This window comes from Doryrhamphus excisus, linkage group LG15, assembly GCF_037039965.1.
Source record: "Doryrhamphus excisus strain RoL-2023G ecotype Guam linkage group LG15, RoL_Dexc_Guam_v1.1, whole genome shotgun sequence".
Classification (NCBI taxonomy): Eukaryota; Metazoa; Chordata; class Actinopteri; order Syngnathiformes; family Syngnathidae; genus Doryrhamphus; species Doryrhamphus excisus.
Window position 1 is genome coordinate 7526119 of NC_136371.1, and position 21445 is coordinate 7547563.

The window sequence follows — 21445 nt, forward strand, 5'->3', positions numbered from 1 at the left end:
GTGTTTCCGGTTTGCTGAATGCTCCTTAATCTGTTGTGTGTGTGTGTGTGTTTGGATGCATTTGTAGGCAGTGGAGGGTGAGCACACCTCAGTGGGTCTCTTGGGAATCAGCAATGTGGAGCCTTTGCTGCTGCTGGTACAGTGGCTGCCAGATTTGGACTCATCCGAGTTACAGATTTTCGCTGCTGACTGGCTCTGCCGCCTAAGCTGCCTCAACCGACAGACGCGTGCTACTTGTGTCAATGCTGCCATGGTCATGCGTGCGCTGGCTGTCCTGGAGTGCCACCAGAGGCTGCACAGAACATGTGCGGAGAGCCTTTTGGGATTGGTGGGCTCTCTTGGCTCTCAGTCACTGAGCACCAGGGATCTCCTTCAACTGCTGCATTTGCTCAGGCCTACAGATTCAAGCCAAGCTCACCCCTATGTGGGTCCTGTCCTGAAAGCTCTCCTCGCCATGGTACGTAAGCAGGGTCTGGAAAGTGCCATGCAGTACTTCGATCTGTCGCCCAGCATGGCAGGCATTGCCGTTCCAATCGTGCAGCGCTGGCCAGGCTCTGCCTTCAGTTTCCTGGCCTGGTTGTCCCTGGACCAGGATCAGTTGGGTCCACTCAGCAAAGACAAAAGGAAGCAGCTCTACAGGTTTGTATCACACATCATTATGGCATGCTCATTAAAAGGACGGCTTCTTGTTGTTGTCCCATATGCTTCACACGAAGTTCACCAATTTGATATGAACCCTTTTCTCATATTTCACCCTGTGCAGTTTTTTTACCTCGGGGGGCACAGGCTTTGAGGCCTTCATTAGCTCTGCTGGTGTGCTTGTGGTGGCTGTTTGCACAAAGAAAGAATATGTCACAGTCATGCTGCCTGACAACTGCTTCTGTGACTCTCTCTGGGTGAGTTCATCGAGTGACGTGTTGTTCACATGAAAGTATGACACAATTTACAATGTTTTGCAATGTTTAATTGCCTGTTTATTAGGAGGGCTAACAGGTAGTGTTGAGTATTAAACTCTGAAGCAGGTGTATGGAATTATTAAGCACCGTGGGGTTCCGGTCAGAACACATTACACTTGCATATAATGTCACTTAAACTCGTCTATCAGCATGCGCAGGTTGTCATAATAGCTAAATCATCAGATGCTGTTCACTAAACAGACACAGCTGTCATTCGAACTGAAATCATATCAGAACATCAAGAACACATCACACACACTGAGAAGCTGTCAATGCTTCAAATATGTATCTTATATGTTAATGCACTAACTCACATTGACAATGACGTCTGCATTGGTCGTAGAAAGCCACAGAGAGAACAGCATCACCGATTGTAACACATATCCACCCACACAAAAACAGAAGCTTCACATTCAAAAATTTTAAAATAAGAGTCCGAAAATCAGAGTCTCCCTCATAAGCATGGAGAATTCTTAATATGTAGTGTCAATACCAGAGATTGTTTACATTGTCATTAATGTCTGGTGTTGAGAATATAAGGTTAAATGGGTCTAACTTGGGTCTAATTTCTGTTAACAGCACAGCATTGGTGTGGTGCACATACCAGGAAAAAGGCCATTTGGGCAGAGTCTTGTCTACATTTATGTGGACGGACAGCAGAAATTGTCTGCCCCCCTCAAGTACCCCACAATGACCGAGGTATAACCATCACTCACAATAATTGAAACCAGCAACTTGTACCAAGATTTAGTTCACTTCCACTCATGCCTTCTCTCCCACCCACAGCCCTTTACCTCCTGTTGCATCGGCTCAGCAGGCCACCGGACCACTACTCCTCCACCATCTCAAATCCCAGACCCCCCCTTCTTGTCAGCCACCACACCCAACACACGCTCCTCGTTGGGTGGCATCCTTTCTCCTCAGACCTGGGGAGGACTACTGAGTGGAAAGCCTGAGTCTGTGACTAAGCTCATTTCAGCAGGGACCCAGGACAGCGAGTGGGGAAGCCCTACTTCTCTGCAGGGTCAGTTGGGGAGTGTTATGGTGTTCCATGAAGCCCTGCAGCCCAACCACATTAAAGCCATCTGTAGTGCTGGTAAGCAGAATGAGATGATATTGTGATGGAGAAATTTCAAAAATATGAATAATAAATAAATAAATAAGAACCTCAAATATGGCTATTTCTACACAGGTCCAAACTGTATCTCCCCTTTGAAAGTCCAGGAAGCAGAAATTGGTGACCTTTCAAGCAAACTGCTACTACATTACTCACCAAAGGTATTATATTTTTCTTCATTTTTCCCCATCAAGTCCCACCTAACCCTAAACATGACGCTTTTGTCAACAGGCTTGTCAAAACCCAATCTGTCTGGATCTGTCCCCGAATAAGCTGCATGGTCGCCTGACCGGGAAGAAAGTTGTTAACTGGGACGTCAAGGTTGGACAGGAATAGCCCAGTAATTCTCTCACACAATAATTATGTGCTGGGAATCTTAATATACTTTATATTGTACCTTTGGCAGGATATGATCAATTGTGTCGGTGGGTTGCCAGTACTCTTCCCTATACTCGAGCAGTTGGCTCTTGTGACCCCTGATCAACAGCCTACTGATGTTCCAACTGGGTCCGATTTCATCACCCCAGATGTGACCACTCCAGCCGACGGCGAGTGGGTCATTCTCCCATCTAACAGGGCTTCAGGTCTGTTTGGTGTCACCCTGCAAATATGTTTATTTTGTTGCAATATGAGACCAAGCACAGTGTGTTAACAAGCAGGATGTGAAATGTTTTTCTATGTTATCTTGTATCAGAAGCACGCCTCGAGAAGAATCTGGTAGCCACTTTCCTGTTGGTGCTGAAACATTTTCTCCAGCGGCATGCAATAAACCAGGAGAATCTGCTCCACTCGCATGGTGTTGGTACACTGGGAGCCCTGCTGCAGAAGGTGTCTGTTTTGATGCTAATTTAGCACATGAATGTTAATGATGTTGATTTGGCTGTAGTAAAGAATGATGGCATCTGTGGGTAAATTTCAAGTTCATGTGTGATCAAAACATTACTAAATGAAATTGCACTATGACTGACTAATTATCTCCACTTGTGGCTGTTAATGTACTAAGTGGATTATACGTTGAGACAAGAGGAATTAATAAATTGAGTCAACTAAAATTGAGAGGTGGATACCAAAATGCAACATCTAAATTCCTGTTTAGCGCTCCCTGACAGTGACTTCCTTGCATCTGTCCTACTTGTTTCCTCAGTGTCATACGGAAACAAAGGAGTGTCAGAACGAGAAATATCACTGAATCAGCATTTACACCACAGCAAAGTAAAAATCCTTCACTGAGCGGCAGATTAAAATGCGTCATCATAATGCTGAATCTTCAAATAACACATTTGTCATTTCAATGTTTTTGTGACGTGAGGATAGTGTTTGGGGTTCCACATTCATGTACACAGTGTAGCATAACTGTGCTGTGTATTTTTAGCTTCCCGCAGGTCACGTTGATGTCAGTGTCCTGGTGGCTATGCAGCTGCTGATAGAGCAGGTGACCTATGAGAAGAATCAGGCTCTACTGCAGCAGCTTCATACGCATCTGCTGTTCAACTTCAACATCTGGAATAAAGGGGACTTCCCTTTACGAATAGGTGAGATCAGAAAATCAGCAAACCAGTTCAAATGAGCAGTTTTGGACATTCCACATGACTCTTTTGTTTTTGTCTTTTAAAGGTCATATACTGTATATGTCTACTGTCATCAAAGACAACAGAAAGCAGTTCCGGAAAAAATATGGTGTACGATTTCTTTTGGACATCATACGCCTCTATTATGGGTGAGAGTCAGTTCCTTAACATTGTGGTCCACCAGGTGTTTCCTGGCAGAACATCAAACTCGGCTCTTGACTTTAGGAAAACCAGTAATAAAGACAGTGACCTGAGTGAGGACGACATTCGAACCATCCGCATGTCTCTCTGCGGGCTCGTCAAGTACTACATCAGCAAGGGCATGTCACAGGAAGAGATGCACAGTATTATGGGATATATTGCTGCCATTGGCGACGAGGATCAGGTGAGGGCACAGTCTGGAATTGACACTACATTAACTATGAACATGTTGAATTCATTTAATTAGTATATTCATTTATTCATGATGCGCTCAACAGGGTGCTCAATTTATTAGCCTAAATTATTAGATTCATGTATTTTTCACAAGAAAAAATGTGTATGAAGTGTTTACAATATGGTATCTGCATCTCTTTTTCCAGAACTGAAATGTTGAATCATTATCAAACATACTAGTATATAACAAGCAAGTGGTAATGCAAACATAACCTCCATGGCTGAGGTAATGTGATGACCTTTCCTCACACGATTTTCTGGTTCCCCACGAGAATTACTACAGCAGTGCCCATGCAGGAAGTTACCGGCTCATTTCCCGCCAGGCATCCTTTTTCTCTCCTTCCTGATTTAATATTTTGAGTCATTATTCACTCTGCAAGTGAAAAACATTCATTTCAATACACACTACAAAACCTATATTTTTAACTGTCACTCTTCCATTGTTAATTCCCTTTTTTATCACAATTTAGCAACAAAAAATAGCAACAAATGACTTTCTTCAGTACAATGCTGTTCAACTGAGGCTATAGTAGTGTTTTTATGCAGACATTGGAGGTAGTAATAACTCCAGAACATGGAGCACCTGTAGGAATGACCGGCAGTGTACATATATCAACAAATAATAATAATAATATGGATTTACATTGCTAAGTCTGGGGCATGAATATTTTTGATAATTGTGTTTTTTATTTCTGTGGTGAAGATTTGTGGGCTGTTGGAGATGTTACTCAGCCTCCTTCAGAGCAGTCCATCCAGAGACCAACTCTTCCTGCTCCTCTTTGAGCCCGGAGCTGCTGATTCTTGTTACGCACTTCTGCTCAACAGCAAACACTCAGACCGCGTCAGAGAGCTCGTCTTCAAGGTAAGCTAACACACATTTACCACCGTGCATCTTGTAACTGACCCAATTCACTGAGCTTTGCATATTTGTCTCTACCTGTTTACAGCTGTTTGAGCGCATGCTGCGATGTGACCGTGTCTATGAGAAAAACAAGCAGCGTTTGAGATTGAGGGAGGCGGGTTACAGCGGCCTGTCGCTTCTTTTCTCCGATCTTCACATAACGCCGTCACTCGTTCGCTGCGTCCTCAACCAGGTCCTCCACACAGGTTAGCTGAATAGTGGTCGTCTTTGATATACGAAACACAAGTGTAATGTGTAATGGTGTAATGTGCATGTGCTTGCTTTTAATTCACAGATCAAGTGGTGAACTACAAGGACTTGATGGCATTGGTTCAGTTAACTCATCGATCGGGACCCAGTGTTCGACTCATTGTCTGTAAGAGGGTGAGAAAACTTGCTGCTATTTGCCTTGGAAACCTGCCGTTTTTTTCAATTAACTCCCTCATTAATGAAGTTAGGCAAAGCCCTTAAACACACATACTCCAAAAGCCTGTAGGGGGCCTACCCAGAAGAGTTTCAAGAAGTTTCAATATAATATTTTGTGTTTAGGTGTACCAGCTGCTACAATCCCAACAAGACGCTGCTTACCAGATCTCAAGGCAGCAGTGCTGGCAGGACACTCTGACACGACTCTACTTGCGAGGAGAAGGCTCATCACGAAATGCAGACAACGTCAGCACCTGCAGCTTGGACTTAAACCGACCCAGTGGAAGTAACAATAACCGTCTGGAGTTGCCGCTAGATCGTAGAACTAGGGTGGGCAGTGCTGGCCGCTTGGACCGCCCAGAGGACGACTGGCTCAGCATCGGTGACACTCGCTCTGTGGACAGCTTGGAGAACGGCGATGTCATCTCACTGCTGGACACTCCGTCATCCTCCACTTCCACTGAGCCACAAGCCCAAATCAAGCCCTGGGTGGTAGGAAAATCTGGGGGCTTAACGCTGGATCTCTCTCATCTGCAAACCTACGAGGGCTTGGAGAGTGGCAGCCAGACACCCGGCAGCATGCCCAGCACGCCCTCACCACTGGAGACATCAAAGCCTTTTCCGTCGAACTCCGGGAGTTTAGATGCAAATGCCTCACTGCCTGAAGACACCTTCCTTTTCAGTGACACTCTTTCTCTAGGGGAGTCCTTCAATAACATGGAGGTGAGATGGAGGATCATAAAATCAAGAATTAAAAACCCCAGATTTGTAAAACCCTTTTTCATTTCTCTGTTGTCGCTACCCAGCGAGCTGAGGAGGAACTGTGCAGCATGTTGCTGGAGATAGTGTTGTGTGTCATGTGGCGTGGAGTTGAAGGCTCTGACGATTCGGCCTGGCTGGAGCGTGGACAAGTCTTTTCAGCTCTGACGAAGCTGGGCACGGCGAACGAGCTGCTGCTTCCTGTTGACCAAATCAAACTCAGGTCTGCCTTCAATCTGAGCAGAACTCCATGAGGTGTGAGAGAACTGGTTTAATCCTCCCTTCCCTATGCCGTATTTCAGTCTCATGGAACGTATGTTGGAATGGGCGGTGAGTGACAATCGCGAGGCATCCGCTGCCACGTTGCCTCAACACACGGAGAACGCCGTCCGTCTGCTTCATGTGGTACAAGACTTCCTGCAGGCTGAGGGTCTCATCAACCCAGCCCTGTGGACGGAGAAGGTACTGGAGGAGTCTGTGACACTGATGGACTGCCTCATGGTATGGTATTCTGCTGGTACCCAGTGGTTCCAGCTCTCCCAAGTAGGACTGAGACTGCTGCTGGGTTTCATGGCTCAAGAGGACTCAGAGGTGAAACATTGTCCTCACCACATATTATGTTGACCTTATTTTGTTTCAACACTAATTGCAACATTTTTTTTTCTTTGCAGGTGTCTGCAATTGCCACTGCCAAGCTTAATTTTGTCCTCCAAATGAAGGAGGTATCCAGCCAGGACGAGGCTTGCTACTTGTTAGGGAAGGTCGAGGGTATCCTAAGGCGGGCTGTTCAAGAGAAGGCGGAAGAAACATACACCTTCCTGGTTCCTTTGTTGCGAACACTCCTCTCCAAAGTTCACCGCCTCCTTTATATGGAGCTGCACCTTCCCCAATTGCCTGATACCAACGGGAGCCCATCTTTCTTTGAGGACTTCCAAGTATACTGCAACTCAACCGAATGGCGTGTCTACCTGGACAAATATGTATGAGACTGAAATATAATATATCGGGACTCGTTTAAGGTGATGAGATGACAGCATTGATAAAGTGACTCCCATTTGTTTTCAGATTATCCCATACATGAAGCAGTATGAAATTGAGACCTTCAGTCAAGGACATGAGAGCATGGCGCTCTACTGGAAGGACTGCTTTGAGGCCTTCATGGTCAGTCTGCATAAAAGAGAACGAGAGAGGGGGGAGAGTAAGATCCGCTTCCAGGTTAGTTGAATTTTTTCAGTTTTATTCAAATTACACTTGGGAATTACGCAAGTAATGAGCTGTTTCTTGTTTGCTTCAGGAACAGTTTGTTGAGCCCTTCTCCCGCCGAAGTCGTCAGGAGAACCTGCGGTACAACAGCATGTTAAAGCAGCAGCATAGTCAATACGGCGCCTCTCTCAGGCAGTGGAAGGCAGCACGGCGGGGCCTTATTTGTGAAAGGGGGCCATGGGCCGAAAGGTATTGATATTTACTGGAAGCATTCCACGATGCAAAAAAGCCAACGAGAAAGCATGACAATTAATTGCATGTTGAGCTGAAGTATCACATGGTAGTTGATGATAAGAGTGTTTAACAAACGGCAGCTGCCGCAGTTGTGAGAAAGTATGCGGTTTAAATGACGTTTAGGAGGTGAGTGAAACGAATACCAGCTGGTGCAACTGTGCAAAATTACATTGGTAGACCTCACTCTGTGACACCTTAAGAGTTGCACAGACCAGGCTTGATGCTAGGTCGATGGCTAGGCTGTGGATTTTGTGGATCCCAGTGTCATTCTTTGGCGGACCAGTCGTATTACAGGAGTATGTTATTAAATGAAAATTAACAGCTCCATTACATACTCGGCATAAGGGGGGAATCTTTGACATTTTTGTTACAGGCAGCAGGATAAGATGCACTGGAGGGTATCCAGTGCGGAGAACTTTTCCCGCATGAGGTTGAAGCTGGTAAAAAACTACAACTTTGACCCTCATAAGGAGGCCAGCGCTCTGCGAGACAACCTTGGTATGACACAAAATAACCTGGATTTGAATGTACATTTTGCACAATACATATATACTGTATAATACAACTTGCGTATTAATATTTCAACATCTGTGGCTTTGTTCAGGTGTTCATCAGCAGTTGCTAAACCCAGAATCGCTGCTGCTGGAGGCTGTGAAGCAGGTCAAAGTCACCAACTTGGAAGATGATGTTTTGGAGCTCCCTGAGGATGACCCGGCTGCAGCCAACAACCAGTAAGTAACTAACAATTACATTATTAAAAATGTAATTTAATACGGGGATTTCTATGTTTTCCTACAGGACTGAAGCAGAGGAGGCAGGTCAAAAGGAGAAACTAGTGTTGTGGGAAGACTGTGAGCTGGTGACTGTGGTCGACGTGGTCCCTGGCCGCTTAGAGATAACCACCCAACATATCTACTTCTATGACAGCAGCCAAGAGAAGGATGAAGGTGTGTTGTTTTGGATCTGTTACAAGTTTAGTTAGTAGATCACGGTCCTCTTCAAAGGCCAGATATCCCTAGAAGTTTTCATCTTTGTTTGTTTAGTTTTTGTCATCAACTTAAATACATAATTCCATGAGGTAAAATGCATAAATATGCCCAAGGTTACTACACAAATCCTGCATCTGCAGTTACATCCATACATTCATCAAAAGGTCCTTCGTTGACCCATGTCAAGTGTTTTTTTCCCCCCATAACCGTAACCTACAAACCAACACATAAAATTCTGACCATCTTGGCAGAGGTTTTCATTTTAAAATAAATTAACTCTACATTGCTCTATACTAACAGCAGAATTACTTTATATAATGTAACACCTGATGAATGTGCTTTCCTTAAGGTGTGGGCCATGACTTCAAATGGCCTCTGAGTCAGATCCGTGAGGTCCACCTGCGGCGATATAACCTGCGACGCTCCGCTTTGGAAATTTTTCTTATCGACCAAACCAACTACTTTCTCAACTTCAAGAAAGAGGTGGAAGCTTTTTTTCTGTCTGATGCTTGCTTATTGATAAGTAAAACTTATAAGGATTTTCTGACTTGCAGGCAAGAAACAAAGTGTATAACCGAATGTTGGTGCTGCGATCCCTCAGTCTGTACGGAACCCGTTCTCCACAGGAGCTCCTAAAGGCCTCTGGACTTACACAGGTAAGGAACTATAGTGTGCCCCGCCCCGCTTTTTCTCATGTTTTAACTGTGTCTTAACGAATGAATGTTGTATTTTAATGTATCTTTTACTCTGTTTACTTGCTTTTATTGAACTCCATTCTTCTGTAAAGTGTCTTTGAGTACTTTGAAAAGCGCTATACAAATAAAATGTATTATTATTATTATAGTACAGACTTCCCATTATTTCAAATCATACCTTACATTATGTTGTGCTTTTTGGGTCAAATTATGCACAGAAATGGGTCAACCGGGAGATTTCCAATTTTGACTATCTGATGCAACTGAACACAATTGCTGGCAGAACGTACAACGACCTGGCTCAGTATCCAGTGGTATGTTGCATCACTAAATACAAGTACATTGTAAAAGATCTGCCGGTGTTGGCTACCCCTGTCAAAATATTTGTTGCCATGTCCCTTTATCAGTTTCCCTGGGTTTTGGCTGACTACACATCAGAAGAGTTGGACCTTTCGGATCCACGGGTATTTCGGGATTTGTCCAAGCCAGTGGCAGTACAGAACAACCGCAATGCAAAGACAGTTCGAGAAAAGTATAAACGCTAACAACATATATTGAAGATTATTGCAGCACAGCATAACCTTTCAGTCTAATTTTGAGCCTTAATATCTGTCAGGTATGAAAGTTTTGAGGACCCAACAGGCACCATCGACAAGTTCCATTATGGTACCCATTATTCAAGCGCTGCTGGGGTAATGCACTACCTCATCAGAGTGGAGCCCTTCACCTCCCTGCACATCCAGCTACAGAGCGGACGGTAAGCAGAGCTTTTAACCCACAGCAGGATGGGTATATCTAGCTCTGGTAGCTGACGTGTAGCCTACACACGTGTATCATCTCTTGCCATCCTCAGATTTGACTGCGCCGACCGCCAGTTCCACTCCATTCCGGCAACTTGGCAGACGCTCATGGATAACCCCAATGATGTCAAGGAGCTCATCCCTGAGTTCTTCTACTTCCCAGAGTTTCTAGAGAACCACAATGGTGAGGCTTGCTGTGGACTGAATGCAACTTGTTATACACGTGGGGTTAATTCTGCTCTTTTTTTTGTCCTGTTGTCACTCAGGCTTTGACCTCGGTCGTAGGCAGATAACCAAAGAAAGAGTGAATGAAGTCATTCTACCTAAATGGGCCAAGTCTCCTGAGGACTTCATCTGCAAGCACCGCAAAGCCCTGGTGAGCTTCTGCTCCAGTTCTTCTGCTCCTCTCGGCTTTATTATTCTATTTATTGCATTTTGTCATTGTAGATCCTTAGAAGCATATCACATGTACATTTTACAAGTAAACCATATAGAAAAAATATGTGTATGTCTTTTATAGCTAAATGTTGATGTGTTGCTCTGACAGGAATCTGAGTATGTCTCAATGCACCTTAATGAATGGATTGATCTGATCTTCGGTTACAAGCAGAAGGGTCCTGCGGCAGTGCAGGCCCTCAACGTCTTCTACTACTGCACATATGAAGGTAAAACATCCTGAGTAGTCATTGTGGGTACCATCTTTAACTTTCACACACTGGAGAATGGAGAAGAGATTAGACTTGATTTTTTTTGTATCGCGCAAGTGGGTATGTATACAGCAGGGGTCTCAAACTCAATTTACTTGGGGGCCACTGGAGCTTGGGTCTGGGTGAGACTGGGCCACATCAGGTTTTCAAAAAAAAAAAAAAAAACGCATTTATTAAAAACAAAAAAATTTAAAAAAACTTCACTTTGGTTCCAATTTTCTACAAGAAAAGCTCTGATAAAACATTCCACTGTTCTCAAATATCTTACTTTTTATTTTTCTACACAAAATAAGATGAAAAATAAATAAACAAATCAAGAATAAAGAAAATCAACCAATCAGTAATAAATAAATAAATATAATAATAATAATAAAACGGCAAATAATAAAAAGAAACCACAGATAGTTGGTGGGTAGACAAATTATTTTTTTCAGATTAAAATTAACAAAGCATTATTAGAGCCCTGTAGACATGACAAAACACGACTATAGTCACATTTATACTCTTTTTATTTACAACATATTGCGCAACTGCAGGGTCTTGAGACACATGCTAACTCGCAATCTAGAGAGCTAGCGACTTAAACGGTAGCCTTCAAGTTATTTCCTTTAAAATTAAATAGCCAAAAACTTACCACTTCCACACGGATAGGGAGGATAACTATTAACAGTTATTTAACCTTTAACATGAACATTAATCAAACGTAATAATTTTTTCTGGGTACATGATACCATACAGCATCCATATCAAACTTGCGTGGGCCGCACTAACATTAAACTTTCATATCAAGGCGGGGGCCTCAAACTAGTGTCCTGCGGGTCACATTTGGCCCACGGGCCGCGTGTTTGAGACCCCTGGTATACAGACTGTATACATTCCAGTTTCAGTATTTTACGCTTCATTGCGTTTGCTCTGCAGGGGCAGTGGACCTTGATGCCATAACAGATGAAAAGGAACGTAAAGCCCTGGAAGGAATGATCAGCAACTTTGGGCAGACGCCATGCCAGCTACTCAAGGTACAGTCCCATTCCATCGGTGTGATACGTATTCAGATAATAATCGAGAAGCATAATAATTCCGCATTTCATGCATGTTGTGTGTGAAAGCAGGAGCCCCATCCAATACGGCTCACTCAAGAAGAAGTGGAGAAGAGGAAGGCTCAGCTGGACTCCTGTCCTCTCAGCATGTTCGAACACCTCAGCGACCTTAAATCCTTCTTTGTTGAGGTTCGAGCCCTCTTTTTCTCAGGCTAATATTGACCGTAATATGCCGTGTGTCTCACAATGATATTCCCCTCCATGTTCCTGCAGGGCATTAGTGACAATGTTCCGCTGGTTAAAGCTGTTGTTCCGAAGAATCAGTCCCACTCCTTCATCAGCCAAGGCAGCCCAGACACTATGGTTAGCATACTATTTCAGACTTTTGGGAAATGAGGTATTGACTAGAAAATGTTCAATGGCACTTTGGTAGACTCCTAACAATCCTAATTTGCATCTGCACCAAATAAAACATTTGATCATGGAGACCCATCTCCTACGTGATGGAAATGATTCCATTATAAAAACACGACTTATTTGATGTCTGTGCTGTGCATGTTTTTTTGTAGGTGACAGTAAGTCAGAACTGTCTGTTCGGGACCCACGGGTGGCTGCCTTACAATAAGAACATCTCCAACTACTTCACCTTCATTAAGGACCCCACAGTGTCCAACACCAAGTGAGAATGCTGCTTCTACCAGCATACATGTAACATGTCAGCCAATTGGTTGAAAATGCTGCTTTCACTAAGCGCATGTCCCAAATATTATCTCCAGGACGCAACGTTTTCTGTCAGGACCCTTCGCTCCTGGCATAGCGGTAACAACAGGCCTCTTTGTTGTCTCGCATGATGGAAAGCTGCTCTTCAGTGGTGGACATTGGGACAATAGCCTACGGGTCACCTCACTAGTCAAGGGCAAGACTGTGGGGCAGCATATCCGACACATGGGTGAATACACAGCATTGAGATAGAGTACACTGTGGAAACAATATGGACCCCCCCCATTCCCAATCTTTGCAGCTCTTTTCCACTCTTTATGCAATATTTTCAATTATAGCCCACAATGTCTCATATCTCATATCATGTCTCCTGCAGATATTGTAACCTGCCTGTCAACAGACCACTGCGGCATCCACTTAATGTCAGGTTCCAGGGACACAACCTGCATGGTGTGGCAGGTCCTGCAACAGGTCAGGGCACCTTGGCCACCTTGCGGTCTAAAAATGTTGTTTTTGCCCATTTTTGTACTATGGCTGATGTGTCCTCTCTCATATCTTCTTGCAGGGTGCTGCTCCTGTTGGCCTGCATCCTAAACCTGTTCAGGTGTTATATGGCCACACAGATGAGGTGCTCAGCGTCAGTATCAGCACCGAGCTGGACATGGCTGTGTCTGGATCACGGGTGAGAGTAAAAACACTAATGTTTAAGTTGAACATGTTAAGACATTAAATGGTATATTCATTTGAAAACAGTGGCACAGCACCAACCCTTTGGCTACCAGTGCTGGTTGCTGGTCTTTGAAACAAGGGAAGCTCATTAGGGTCTGACATACATTTAATATGATTTAAGACAGCACTATCTGCTAGCATGGCTAAGTAGCGATCTACTCCTCCCACAACTGTGATATGATTTAATGAACAAAATGATCAGCAATTTAATGTCTTTTTATTAAAGAGACTGTTTACAACTCACAATGACACCACCAGGAGCAAAGGCTCCTGTGTGTTACCTGAGGCGACATCGGAGGGACATAATGCTTATAACACGTTCAAAAGTTAGCGGATGTAACCATTACACTTTTTTTAATCTTGTGCATTAGGATGGGGTCGTGATCATCCACACGGTGCGCAAGGGTCAGTACGTGCGTTGCTTGCGACCGCCATGCGAAAGTTCCTTGCCGCTGTCCATCCTCCACTTGGTCGTGTCCTGGGAGGGCCACCTGTTGGTCCACACCAGTCTGGAGGGCAAGGCAACACTCAAGGTGAAGGCATTTGTTTCTAAATACCAAAAACAACTTCATAGAAATGTAGAAATTGTGTTCTCTGAAACATGACTGGTGAGAAATGAATTATTGTTTTGTTTTTCCAGGATAAAAACACCCTCCACCTTTACTCTGTGAACGGGAAGCACCTTTGCAGTGAACCTCTGAAGGAGCAGATGACTGACATGTGTGTTTCTGGGGAGTTTGTGGTCATTGGCAGCGAGCAGGGCTATTTATCTATAAGAGACCTCTACAGGTAAAATCACAGCACATGATCTCATGTTATATCACATACTACAGTAATAATTGGCCCTGTACACTAGAAACCGCCCATGAATGATACGGGAAAAGGCCGAAATGATACTGTGTCAAAGCCCAGGGCAGTGATACTGATAAAATATAGAGTTTAACCATGTCCAGTATCAGCCCCTGTAGCTGTCCACTTAGAGCGCGCTGCTCTGGTATCGTGCCCATGAAACAACCAATCAGAGAACAGCGCACGAGCGTGAACACACACTATAAATATTCCTAGAGCTTCTCCAGTCACCAAAAAACCCAAACTTGATTAATGGAACTTTAATTGTCAGACATTGATAAGATAAGACTGTTGATAAAATATTATTGTTGAAATATTTTTGCAATTGTTGTGTTTACACTGTTTAGATATAATACATGTAATAAACTGAACATTTTCTGGAAACATAATGGTCTTTTAAATAAATAATGTGATAATAAGCTCATGATTAAATAGTATGTGATAATAAGATCAACAAACCATGTTATAACCTATAATTATAACACTTCATCTTTAAGGTTATACTGGTTGGTTGGACTGTATTTGAAAACATTTTTCCTTTGGAAAATACTGAACTCATACACCAACTTAACACAAGTGTTCAAAGAACACCCCAAATTACAGTAAATTAAAATTGGAAGTGGGACATAAGTGTCACAGTACACCACAAAATCAAAATAAATAAATTATTTGATGTTTGCTTTGCAAGTGTTGTGTGATTTGATATGATATGATAGGATACGAGTCAATTTTTATTGTGTATTTTTCGCAGTCTCGCCCTTTGTGCGGAGCCCATGGCCATGCGGGTGCCCGTGTGCTGCGTGTCTGTCACCAAGGAGCAGAGTCACGTCCTGGTCGGCCTGCAGGATGGCAAATTGATCATCGTTGGCGTGGGCAAGCCGGCAGAGGTAAAGAACTCTCTGAGGAACTACATCGCTCAGAGCCTGGAGGGATCGCCACTCATGGCCTCACCCTTGTTGGCGCCGCTGCGAGCTCGCTCTCCAACTCGTCTACTACACCAGCGGGACCAGCTGGTGTTCGACTCCACTTCTGTCATCCAGAAACCGTAGCAGCTCTAGTCTTATGAATACTCTCCTGTGCTGACGCCTCATCTAAAGCTCCTTGTATTCAACAGTGGGGGAGTTGACTGCCCCCATTTGAGGCTTATTACCAGAAGTGTCATTACTTTATAACGTCAAACACGTCACATGCAACACTAAAAACACTGCTTTGGCAAGCCATATTAATAGAGTAGCTACTTTTTAATCATATAAGCTGATAATATTGCACTAATCTAGAATAAATAGTGTTTTATCGTGGATAGTAACGTAGCAGACATCGGTCCAGGCAGGAAATCATTGCACGCCTTTTCATCTTTTCACACCAAAGTTTATCAAACTTTGATTTTTTTAATTTAGTTATTGCTACCAGCAATGAAATAGCAACCAACTAATCACTCATAAATCATATCCCCTTCCTCTCCCTGTTTCTTTTGGCTTCATGCTTTTATACCCCCACTCCCACCCATCCCTTCAACCACACCCCCTTCCTCCATCCTACTTCCTTTTTCCGCCGCTCCTCGCAGATGCGTTCCGGCCAGATCACACGGAAGCTGTGGGGCTCCACTAAAAGACTGACCAGGATCTCGTCGGGGGAATCGGACTACAACATCTAGCATGCCCACCGTCCCAAGTCCACCCTCTCCCCCGCCCCCTTGAATGCTTCCCCCTTCACGCTCATCCTCCATTCCTGTCAATTATAAGTGGACTGCTCCTTTTATTGGTTCCTACTTTGGACTGAGCGTACGGCGCTGGCGCTGTGGTTGACATCCATAAGTAGCTGCCGCCTTCATCAACACTGCGTCATGTTGTTTGTGTGTATAATTTCAAGTGACCTTTATGTCCCGCTACTTTGATGCAGAAGCACTACAAGATGCAGAAATATTCCTCAAAGCTGCCAATCAGTAAGACAACGCCCATCACTTGCAAGACCAAATTTTTTTTCATGTCTTTTTCATATCTGTTTTGTTTTTTCGACAAATGCACACATGCTTCCTGCGGCTTGGCTTGGCTTGTCATGTGGTATTTCTGGAGCGCAAATATAACTTGGAGATGTGATAGCAGCAGGGGACACTTGTAGACATGACATAACAGTCTTTTGAAGTTACTTGAAATCGTTTTTATTTATAAGAAGAGTAGCATTTTGTCATTACACGTTGAATTCAATCATCCCCAGACTGTTCCAACACCCTTTAGGGAAGATCTCCAAGGGCTCCACCAGATGTCAGCAGCAGTAATAGCAATACTTTGTTGGGTGCTGGTTTTTGTCTCTTGTCGCCTCACATCATTTCATCTGCATGTTCCTTATGTCTTCCGCTTACCGTTCCCTGATGATATGTGTGCGTCGTTGCCTCAAATGGTTTATAAATCATTCCTGTCTATAAACAGGGTACTTACCTACACTAATTGTTATTTTTGTCAGTCATTTGGACTCTTAAAGCCACAGTGGGAAGCTCCTGTGGAGACTGCCTGATTCACATTTTTGCATTGTGATTGTGTGTATGAGTCGGTCGTACATGTCGGTAATGATGTCTATTTACGTTACTAAACCCAAGTGTCCGTCATACACGCCAACTATTTCCCTCTGTGATTCTTTTTGTTTTATTCACTGACATTGATTTCTAAGACTTCCAACAAATGGAGTGCCTTTATCCCAGGATGGTTCTCATAGTGTCGTGTTCCTGGCATTAAATTAACAGAGGAAGTGGCTTTAAGACAAATGACATCTTAGCATTATTCTCTGTGACTCACCAAAATGGATATGTGTATATCTGTGATTATTTATGAAACAGTCTAAATATATAGTGTACAGCATGATTTTTTTTTTATTATTTCAATGTTTTTAAATGTACTTTTTGCACTTTCCAGGTACTCAAATAGTAAGAAATTGTTTTAAATTGGCTCCTTAAACTGTACATACTTGCTTTGTATACACAAGTGGAACATGATCATTAAAGTCTTGTCTGGATTTAGACTACAAGTGTATAAAAGTGTGGAGTGGTGTGTTTGAAGCCTTGTAAACAACAGTGACAAGACACATGCGTGATGCAATTATGGTTTTAATCGTTAGATGTGGGGGTGGGGTTTTTTTTACGCCGCGACTGGATATGAGCAGATTGACGCTCTCTTCAGGTCGCAGTCGGCGGCTGTCCACCAGCTTTCATCTGCAAGAGAGTTGTTTTGTCAACACCAGTTGTTACTATGTTACAGTGCAAAGCATTCTCAAAGATTACTTAAAATATCTTATCTGATTTATAATTGTTTGGTTACTAGTGCAGATCAAAGCGGCAATGTCTTGTTATGCAACAGTGCAAGTAGGGCAGTTAGTTATTAAGGTTTATTAACACATTAAGTCAGGAGGGTTTTTTTCCTTTTATTGGCCTGCAACACATTCTAGAAATATAATATAACATTAAAAAAACAACAGCAATAATTTTAAAATCTGCAGTAAAGCCAAATAATTCTGAGAAAAGTTTATCTGAAAAAATTGGCAATTTTACAAGAATAATGTAGTAATAATAATGTAATGTAATGTAATAATAAATAGGAAAAATAACAATTTAGTAACAAAGTAGGAGAATACAAAACATAAATTTGTATTTTGGGGGAAATTAGGTTGCATAAAAAGTAGATAATGTCTAAATATTATGGGAATAAATTATTTTTAAGGGAAAAAAATTATAAAAAGAAAGAATTTCAATTCAACTCATATTTTATATCATACTTTGAGTATGAGTAAAAATATGCGATGAATTGAACCTTGTGTCGTCTCACCTATCTTGAACATCTCCACACAGACTGGCTTGTTGGTGTGAATGTTGGGCTGACCCGGCATCCAGTCGCTGTAGCCCCACTCTGACCCATCAACCCAAGAGCCCTGCTGGTTCTGCAAATTCAAAACAATCCCGTATATAATGAATATTATTTCAAATAAGGTGTGCAAATAGAAATACTGGCCTGTCTCTCTCTCTGACATCACCGCCACCAGAAAGCTTTACTTTCAAGTCTAAGGGTCAATGTTTGAGTAAGGTAGGAATAACAGTAGATAACATATCTGATGGAACTACCCTTGGAATGAAGGATTCAGGGTCACTAAGTCCCATTAATAAAAAACTGTGACAGGAGACAGGTGTTTATATTGCATTCATCTTTTTCCAGTGGATAAAATGGACTTGCCTTGACCACGGCCCCCAGCCACGTCAACTGTGGGCTGATTTGACCACCCTTGGTAACCATGGAAACCAGGCGGGAATGAAGGTCTCCGCTTGTTACAGATGCAAGCTCGGCTTGTGGGTTGAGAGTTTGACATAAATCCTAAACATAAAGCATACAATTAATGGAGACAAAGACATACAGATGGAGTCACATGTATAGAATATAAAGAGTAACCTGTGCTTCTTTGAAGGTTAATGGCGTTGGGTTGAACTCATAGCAGTTTCCATTCACAACCTCCCCTTTACATGCCTGCGTTTGGAGCCTGGAACTGGAACGGACCTGTCCCTCTTTGTTTTTAATCGATGGTTCTGTTCCCTGCCTAAAGCCAACTGGGATAAGAAGAGATGGTTCCGTTCCCTGTCTAAACCCACGCGGGATGTACTTAGTTGGCTCGGTTCCTTGTCTGAAACCATGTGGTATCGAAACAACGGGTTCTGTTCCTTGTCTGAAACCATGTGGTATCGAAACAACGGGTTCTGTTCCTTGTCTGAAACCATGTGGTATCGAAACAACGGGTTCTGTTCCTTGTCTGAAACCATCTGGGATTGGCATAAAAGGTTCAGTTCCCTGTCTGAAACCGTCTGGGATGGAAACAAAGGACTCAGCATCCTGTTTAAAGCTCCTGCTGTGGCTAATGATTGTAGGTTCGGTTCCCTGTCTGAAACCATCTGGGATCGACATGAATGGTTCGGTTCCCTGTCTGAAACCATCTGGGATTGACATGAATGGTTCGGTTCCCTGTCTGAAACCATCTGGGATCGACTTGAAAGGTTCTGTTCCCTGTCTGAAACCATCTGGGATAGACAAAGACTGTTCGGTTCCCTGTCTGAAACCATCTGGGATCGACAAAGATGGTTCTGTTCCCTGTCTGAAACCATCTAGGATCGACATGAAAGGTTCGGTTCCCTGTCTGAAACCATCTGGGATCGACAAAGACGGTTCGGTTCCCTGTTTGAAACCATCTGGGATCGACAAAGACGGTTCGGTTCCCTGTTTGAAACCATCTGGGATCGACATGAAAGGTTCGGTTCCCTGTCTGAAACCATCTGGGAGTTGAGATGAAGAGGGTTCCTCAACCCGAACCCAACCGTCTCCATTCTTCTGGGCTGGTACATCAATAGGGACTGAAACGAGAGAATGGTCTGTTTTTATAGCGTCCACTTTTGGTGATATCGATATTTCAGTTCTACCTGACAGAATTCAAATAGATTTTTCCTAATTAAGCGTCAACATTTCTCCTTACCCTCATCTGCCAACCAATGTTTTGTTTCTATTTCTCCCAGACCATTTTCAACAAGATTGTGGATGAAACCTGTAGTGAGAGTCGGCAGTCAATCAGTTGAGAGACCAAACTGAAAAAACTTGTCCATGGCCCCATTTGACATTTGTTGAAGACATTTTGGACAGTTTGGGGTAGACATGCTTGGATGCATCTTTCTACTCACCTGTCCTCCTGCTCATCTCACCAATGTGGTCTTGTACCAATCCGGTGTCAAAGAACCTCTTGGAGGGCTCGGTGCCTTGTTGGAAACCTTCAGGAAGGAGTTTGATGCTGTTGGAGTTTTCCGAGAGAACGGAAGTAGATGACTCCTTTGGCAAACCTCTCATAGGTGCAATTGGGAGAGCTTGCAGTCCTGTGAAAACCGCACCAAGTACGTAGATCAAGTCAACATTGTCTAAATAGTTTTTTTCCAGGTGAATGATTGCCTATTGTGGTACAAGAACATGTGGGCCGTAACTTTATTAAATAGTGCAATAAATCAGTCAGTTCAAGAGGTTAATTGCTGTGATTACATGACTGTATGCTGACATCAGCGCTTTTGTTGCTATCGTTACATAATGTTCTTCAGTCGTTTTGGAATTAGGACCCGAGCACCAAGCACAAATTGGCTTTCCTCACTTTTTTTTTTTCTTTTTTTTTTTTTTCCTCACATTTTTCAAGGCAAGCACATCAGGCCTGGGTTTTTTTAATATTTTTTTAATATTTCAGCCCCCCCAAATTCATCAGCCAATAAATTTTGTAAGACCAAACCAAGACAAACTTTTTCTATGAGCACAAATCCAAACATGGATACTAGATAATGGATGGGCGATGATGAATTGCAAAGATTTTAGGCTGTCCTATAAGATGTGGGAGGAACCTTTGATAACTCACAACACAAAAGCAACACAAAATCCGAATAACTCGGCTTTACATGTTCAGACTTCTATAATAATAATTATGACAAAGATAACACCGTCATCATCTTGTGGTCATGCGAGGTTCGTTCGCCTTTGCTTGCAGCTTTGTTTGTTTTTTTCTTTCTTTCAGCTTTTTCCCTGATTAAGGGGTCGCCACAGCGGATCTTTTACCATCTTTTTACCATCTTTAGAGACAATTACATTTTACTTACCTGACAGTGCCAGGAACAGCAGCGGCAGCACTAACTTGAACATCCTGTAAATACCAAAATAAATAAGTAAACATAATGCTCTGCTGTGTTAAGAACTGCACGGCAGCAGACCTTTAGTCCTTCAAGTAATGTGTTCCTCACCTGAGGTGGCACTGATGAACAGTGAGCAACTCCCAATTGCATGCAACCACTGATAAATAGTGGCGGCCCCCTTGGTTGTAAACCCCAACGCAGCCAATAAAAAGTATCGGTTTTAATGAGGTTACTGGTTATCTTGCATATGTTGTGTAATTTGCCCTGCCAGGTCAATGCTGACACAGGACCAACTAATAATCTCAATCAATTGAAATACTAAAGATAAGATGAAATATATGTTTTAAATCTTAGTTATGTTATTTAGAAACAATATTAGAAAGCATTTTTTTAAATTCTGCTACTAGAATATGATAAGTGTTTTACGCAGGCTCTAATGTAAACAGGTGAAGTTTTGAAAGCTGGGACGACGGCGTGGTGGTTGCTATGGCGACCTGTTTTACGTTTGCTGCGACCTCTGTTGGTGAAAGTGTAGAAGGTGTTGTTTTTTAAGGTGTTGTTTTTTTCTTCTGTTTGTTTTA

General features: G+C 43.0%; 2 protein-coding genes across 5 annotated transcripts in view; one reads left to right on the forward strand and one right to left on the reverse strand.

Annotated features, from left to right (window-relative positions):
- nbeal1 (neurobeachin-like 1) overlaps positions 1 to 16916 on the forward strand; it is a 30141-nt gene extending 13225 nt beyond the window's left edge. For 2 of the 4 annotated variants that reach the window (XM_058051484.2, XM_058051486.2), the window contains 42 exons: positions 68 to 639; positions 764 to 896; positions 1536 to 1655; positions 1743 to 2052; positions 2149 to 2234; positions 2305 to 2394; positions 2480 to 2657; positions 2768 to 2901; positions 3446 to 3605; positions 3688 to 3790; positions 3867 to 4026; positions 4780 to 4938; positions 5024 to 5183; positions 5273 to 5361; positions 5527 to 6126; positions 6210 to 6385; positions 6465 to 6753; positions 6834 to 7142; positions 7228 to 7377; positions 7457 to 7614; positions 8033 to 8157; positions 8264 to 8390; positions 8458 to 8606; positions 8998 to 9131; positions 9203 to 9304; positions 9562 to 9657; positions 9751 to 9875; positions 9960 to 10100; positions 10197 to 10327; positions 10410 to 10519; positions 10691 to 10808; positions 11769 to 11866; positions 11960 to 12076; positions 12161 to 12250; positions 12457 to 12566; positions 12664 to 12836; positions 12984 to 13078; positions 13173 to 13289; positions 13708 to 13869; positions 13977 to 14125; positions 14937 to 15072; positions 15750 to 16916. In XM_058051484.2, the coding sequence (XP_057907467.2) occupies positions 68 to 639; positions 764 to 896; positions 1536 to 1655; positions 1743 to 2052; positions 2149 to 2234; positions 2305 to 2394; positions 2480 to 2657; positions 2768 to 2901; positions 3446 to 3605; positions 3688 to 3790; positions 3867 to 4026; positions 4780 to 4938; positions 5024 to 5183; positions 5273 to 5361; positions 5527 to 6126; positions 6210 to 6385; positions 6465 to 6753; positions 6834 to 7142; positions 7228 to 7377; positions 7457 to 7614; positions 8033 to 8157; positions 8264 to 8390; positions 8458 to 8606; positions 8998 to 9131; positions 9203 to 9304; positions 9562 to 9657; positions 9751 to 9875; positions 9960 to 10100; positions 10197 to 10327; positions 10410 to 10519; positions 10691 to 10808; positions 11769 to 11866; positions 11960 to 12076; positions 12161 to 12250; positions 12457 to 12566; positions 12664 to 12836; positions 12984 to 13078; positions 13173 to 13289; positions 13708 to 13869; positions 13977 to 14125; positions 14937 to 15072; positions 15750 to 15839 (6831 nt within the window). In that variant the 3' untranslated portion in view covers positions 15840 to 16916. Of the gene's footprint in view, positions 1 to 67; positions 640 to 763; positions 897 to 1535; positions 1656 to 1742; positions 2053 to 2148; positions 2235 to 2304; positions 2395 to 2479; positions 2658 to 2767; positions 2902 to 3445; positions 3606 to 3687; positions 3791 to 3866; positions 4027 to 4779; positions 4939 to 5023; positions 5184 to 5272; positions 5362 to 5526; positions 6127 to 6209; positions 6386 to 6464; positions 6754 to 6833; positions 7143 to 7227; positions 7378 to 7456; positions 7615 to 8032; positions 8158 to 8263; positions 8391 to 8457; positions 8607 to 8997; positions 9132 to 9202; positions 9305 to 9561; positions 9658 to 9750; positions 9876 to 9959; positions 10101 to 10196; positions 10328 to 10409; positions 10520 to 10690; positions 10809 to 11768; positions 11867 to 11959; positions 12077 to 12160; positions 12251 to 12456; positions 12567 to 12663; positions 12837 to 12983; positions 13079 to 13172; positions 13290 to 13707; positions 13870 to 13976; positions 14126 to 14936 lie in introns of all 4 variants that reach the window. The other 2 variants (XM_058051482.2, XM_058051483.2) reach the window with 1 other exon arrangement.
- Positions 16917 to 17222: 306 nt separating this feature from the next.
- Positions 17223 to 21091, reverse strand: LOC131104381 (uncharacterized). The gene is made up of 8 exons (XM_058051487.2): positions 20973 to 21091; positions 20832 to 20875; positions 19884 to 20072; positions 19682 to 19750; positions 18613 to 19562; positions 18400 to 18537; positions 17998 to 18109; positions 17223 to 17387 (listed from the first exon to the last, which is right to left on the reverse strand). Exons 2-8 carry the CDS (start codon positions 20872 to 20874, stop codon positions 17314 to 17316), a joined length of 1575 nt encoding a protein of 524 aa, XP_057907470.2. The 5' UTR covers position 20875; positions 20973 to 21091; the 3' UTR covers positions 17223 to 17313.
- Positions 21092 to 21445: the final 354 nt, after the last annotated feature.

What these genes read in the sequence shown, in the direction of transcription:
- LOC131104381 (XM_058051487.2), bottom strand. Translation starts at nt 20,874, where the DNA reads ATGTTCAAGTTAGTGCTGCCGCTGCTGTTCCTGGCACTGTCAG. An exon ending in GCTGTTCCTGGCACTGTCAG is followed by an intron (nt 20,073 to 20,831) that starts GTAAGTAAAATG and finishes CGGTTTTCACAG; the next exon opens with GACTGCAAGCTCTCCCAATT. An exon ending in ACATTGGTTGGCAGATGAGG is followed by an intron (nt 19,563 to 19,681) that starts GTAAGGAGAAAT and finishes CTCTCGTTTCAG; the next exon opens with TCCCTATTGATGTACCAGCC.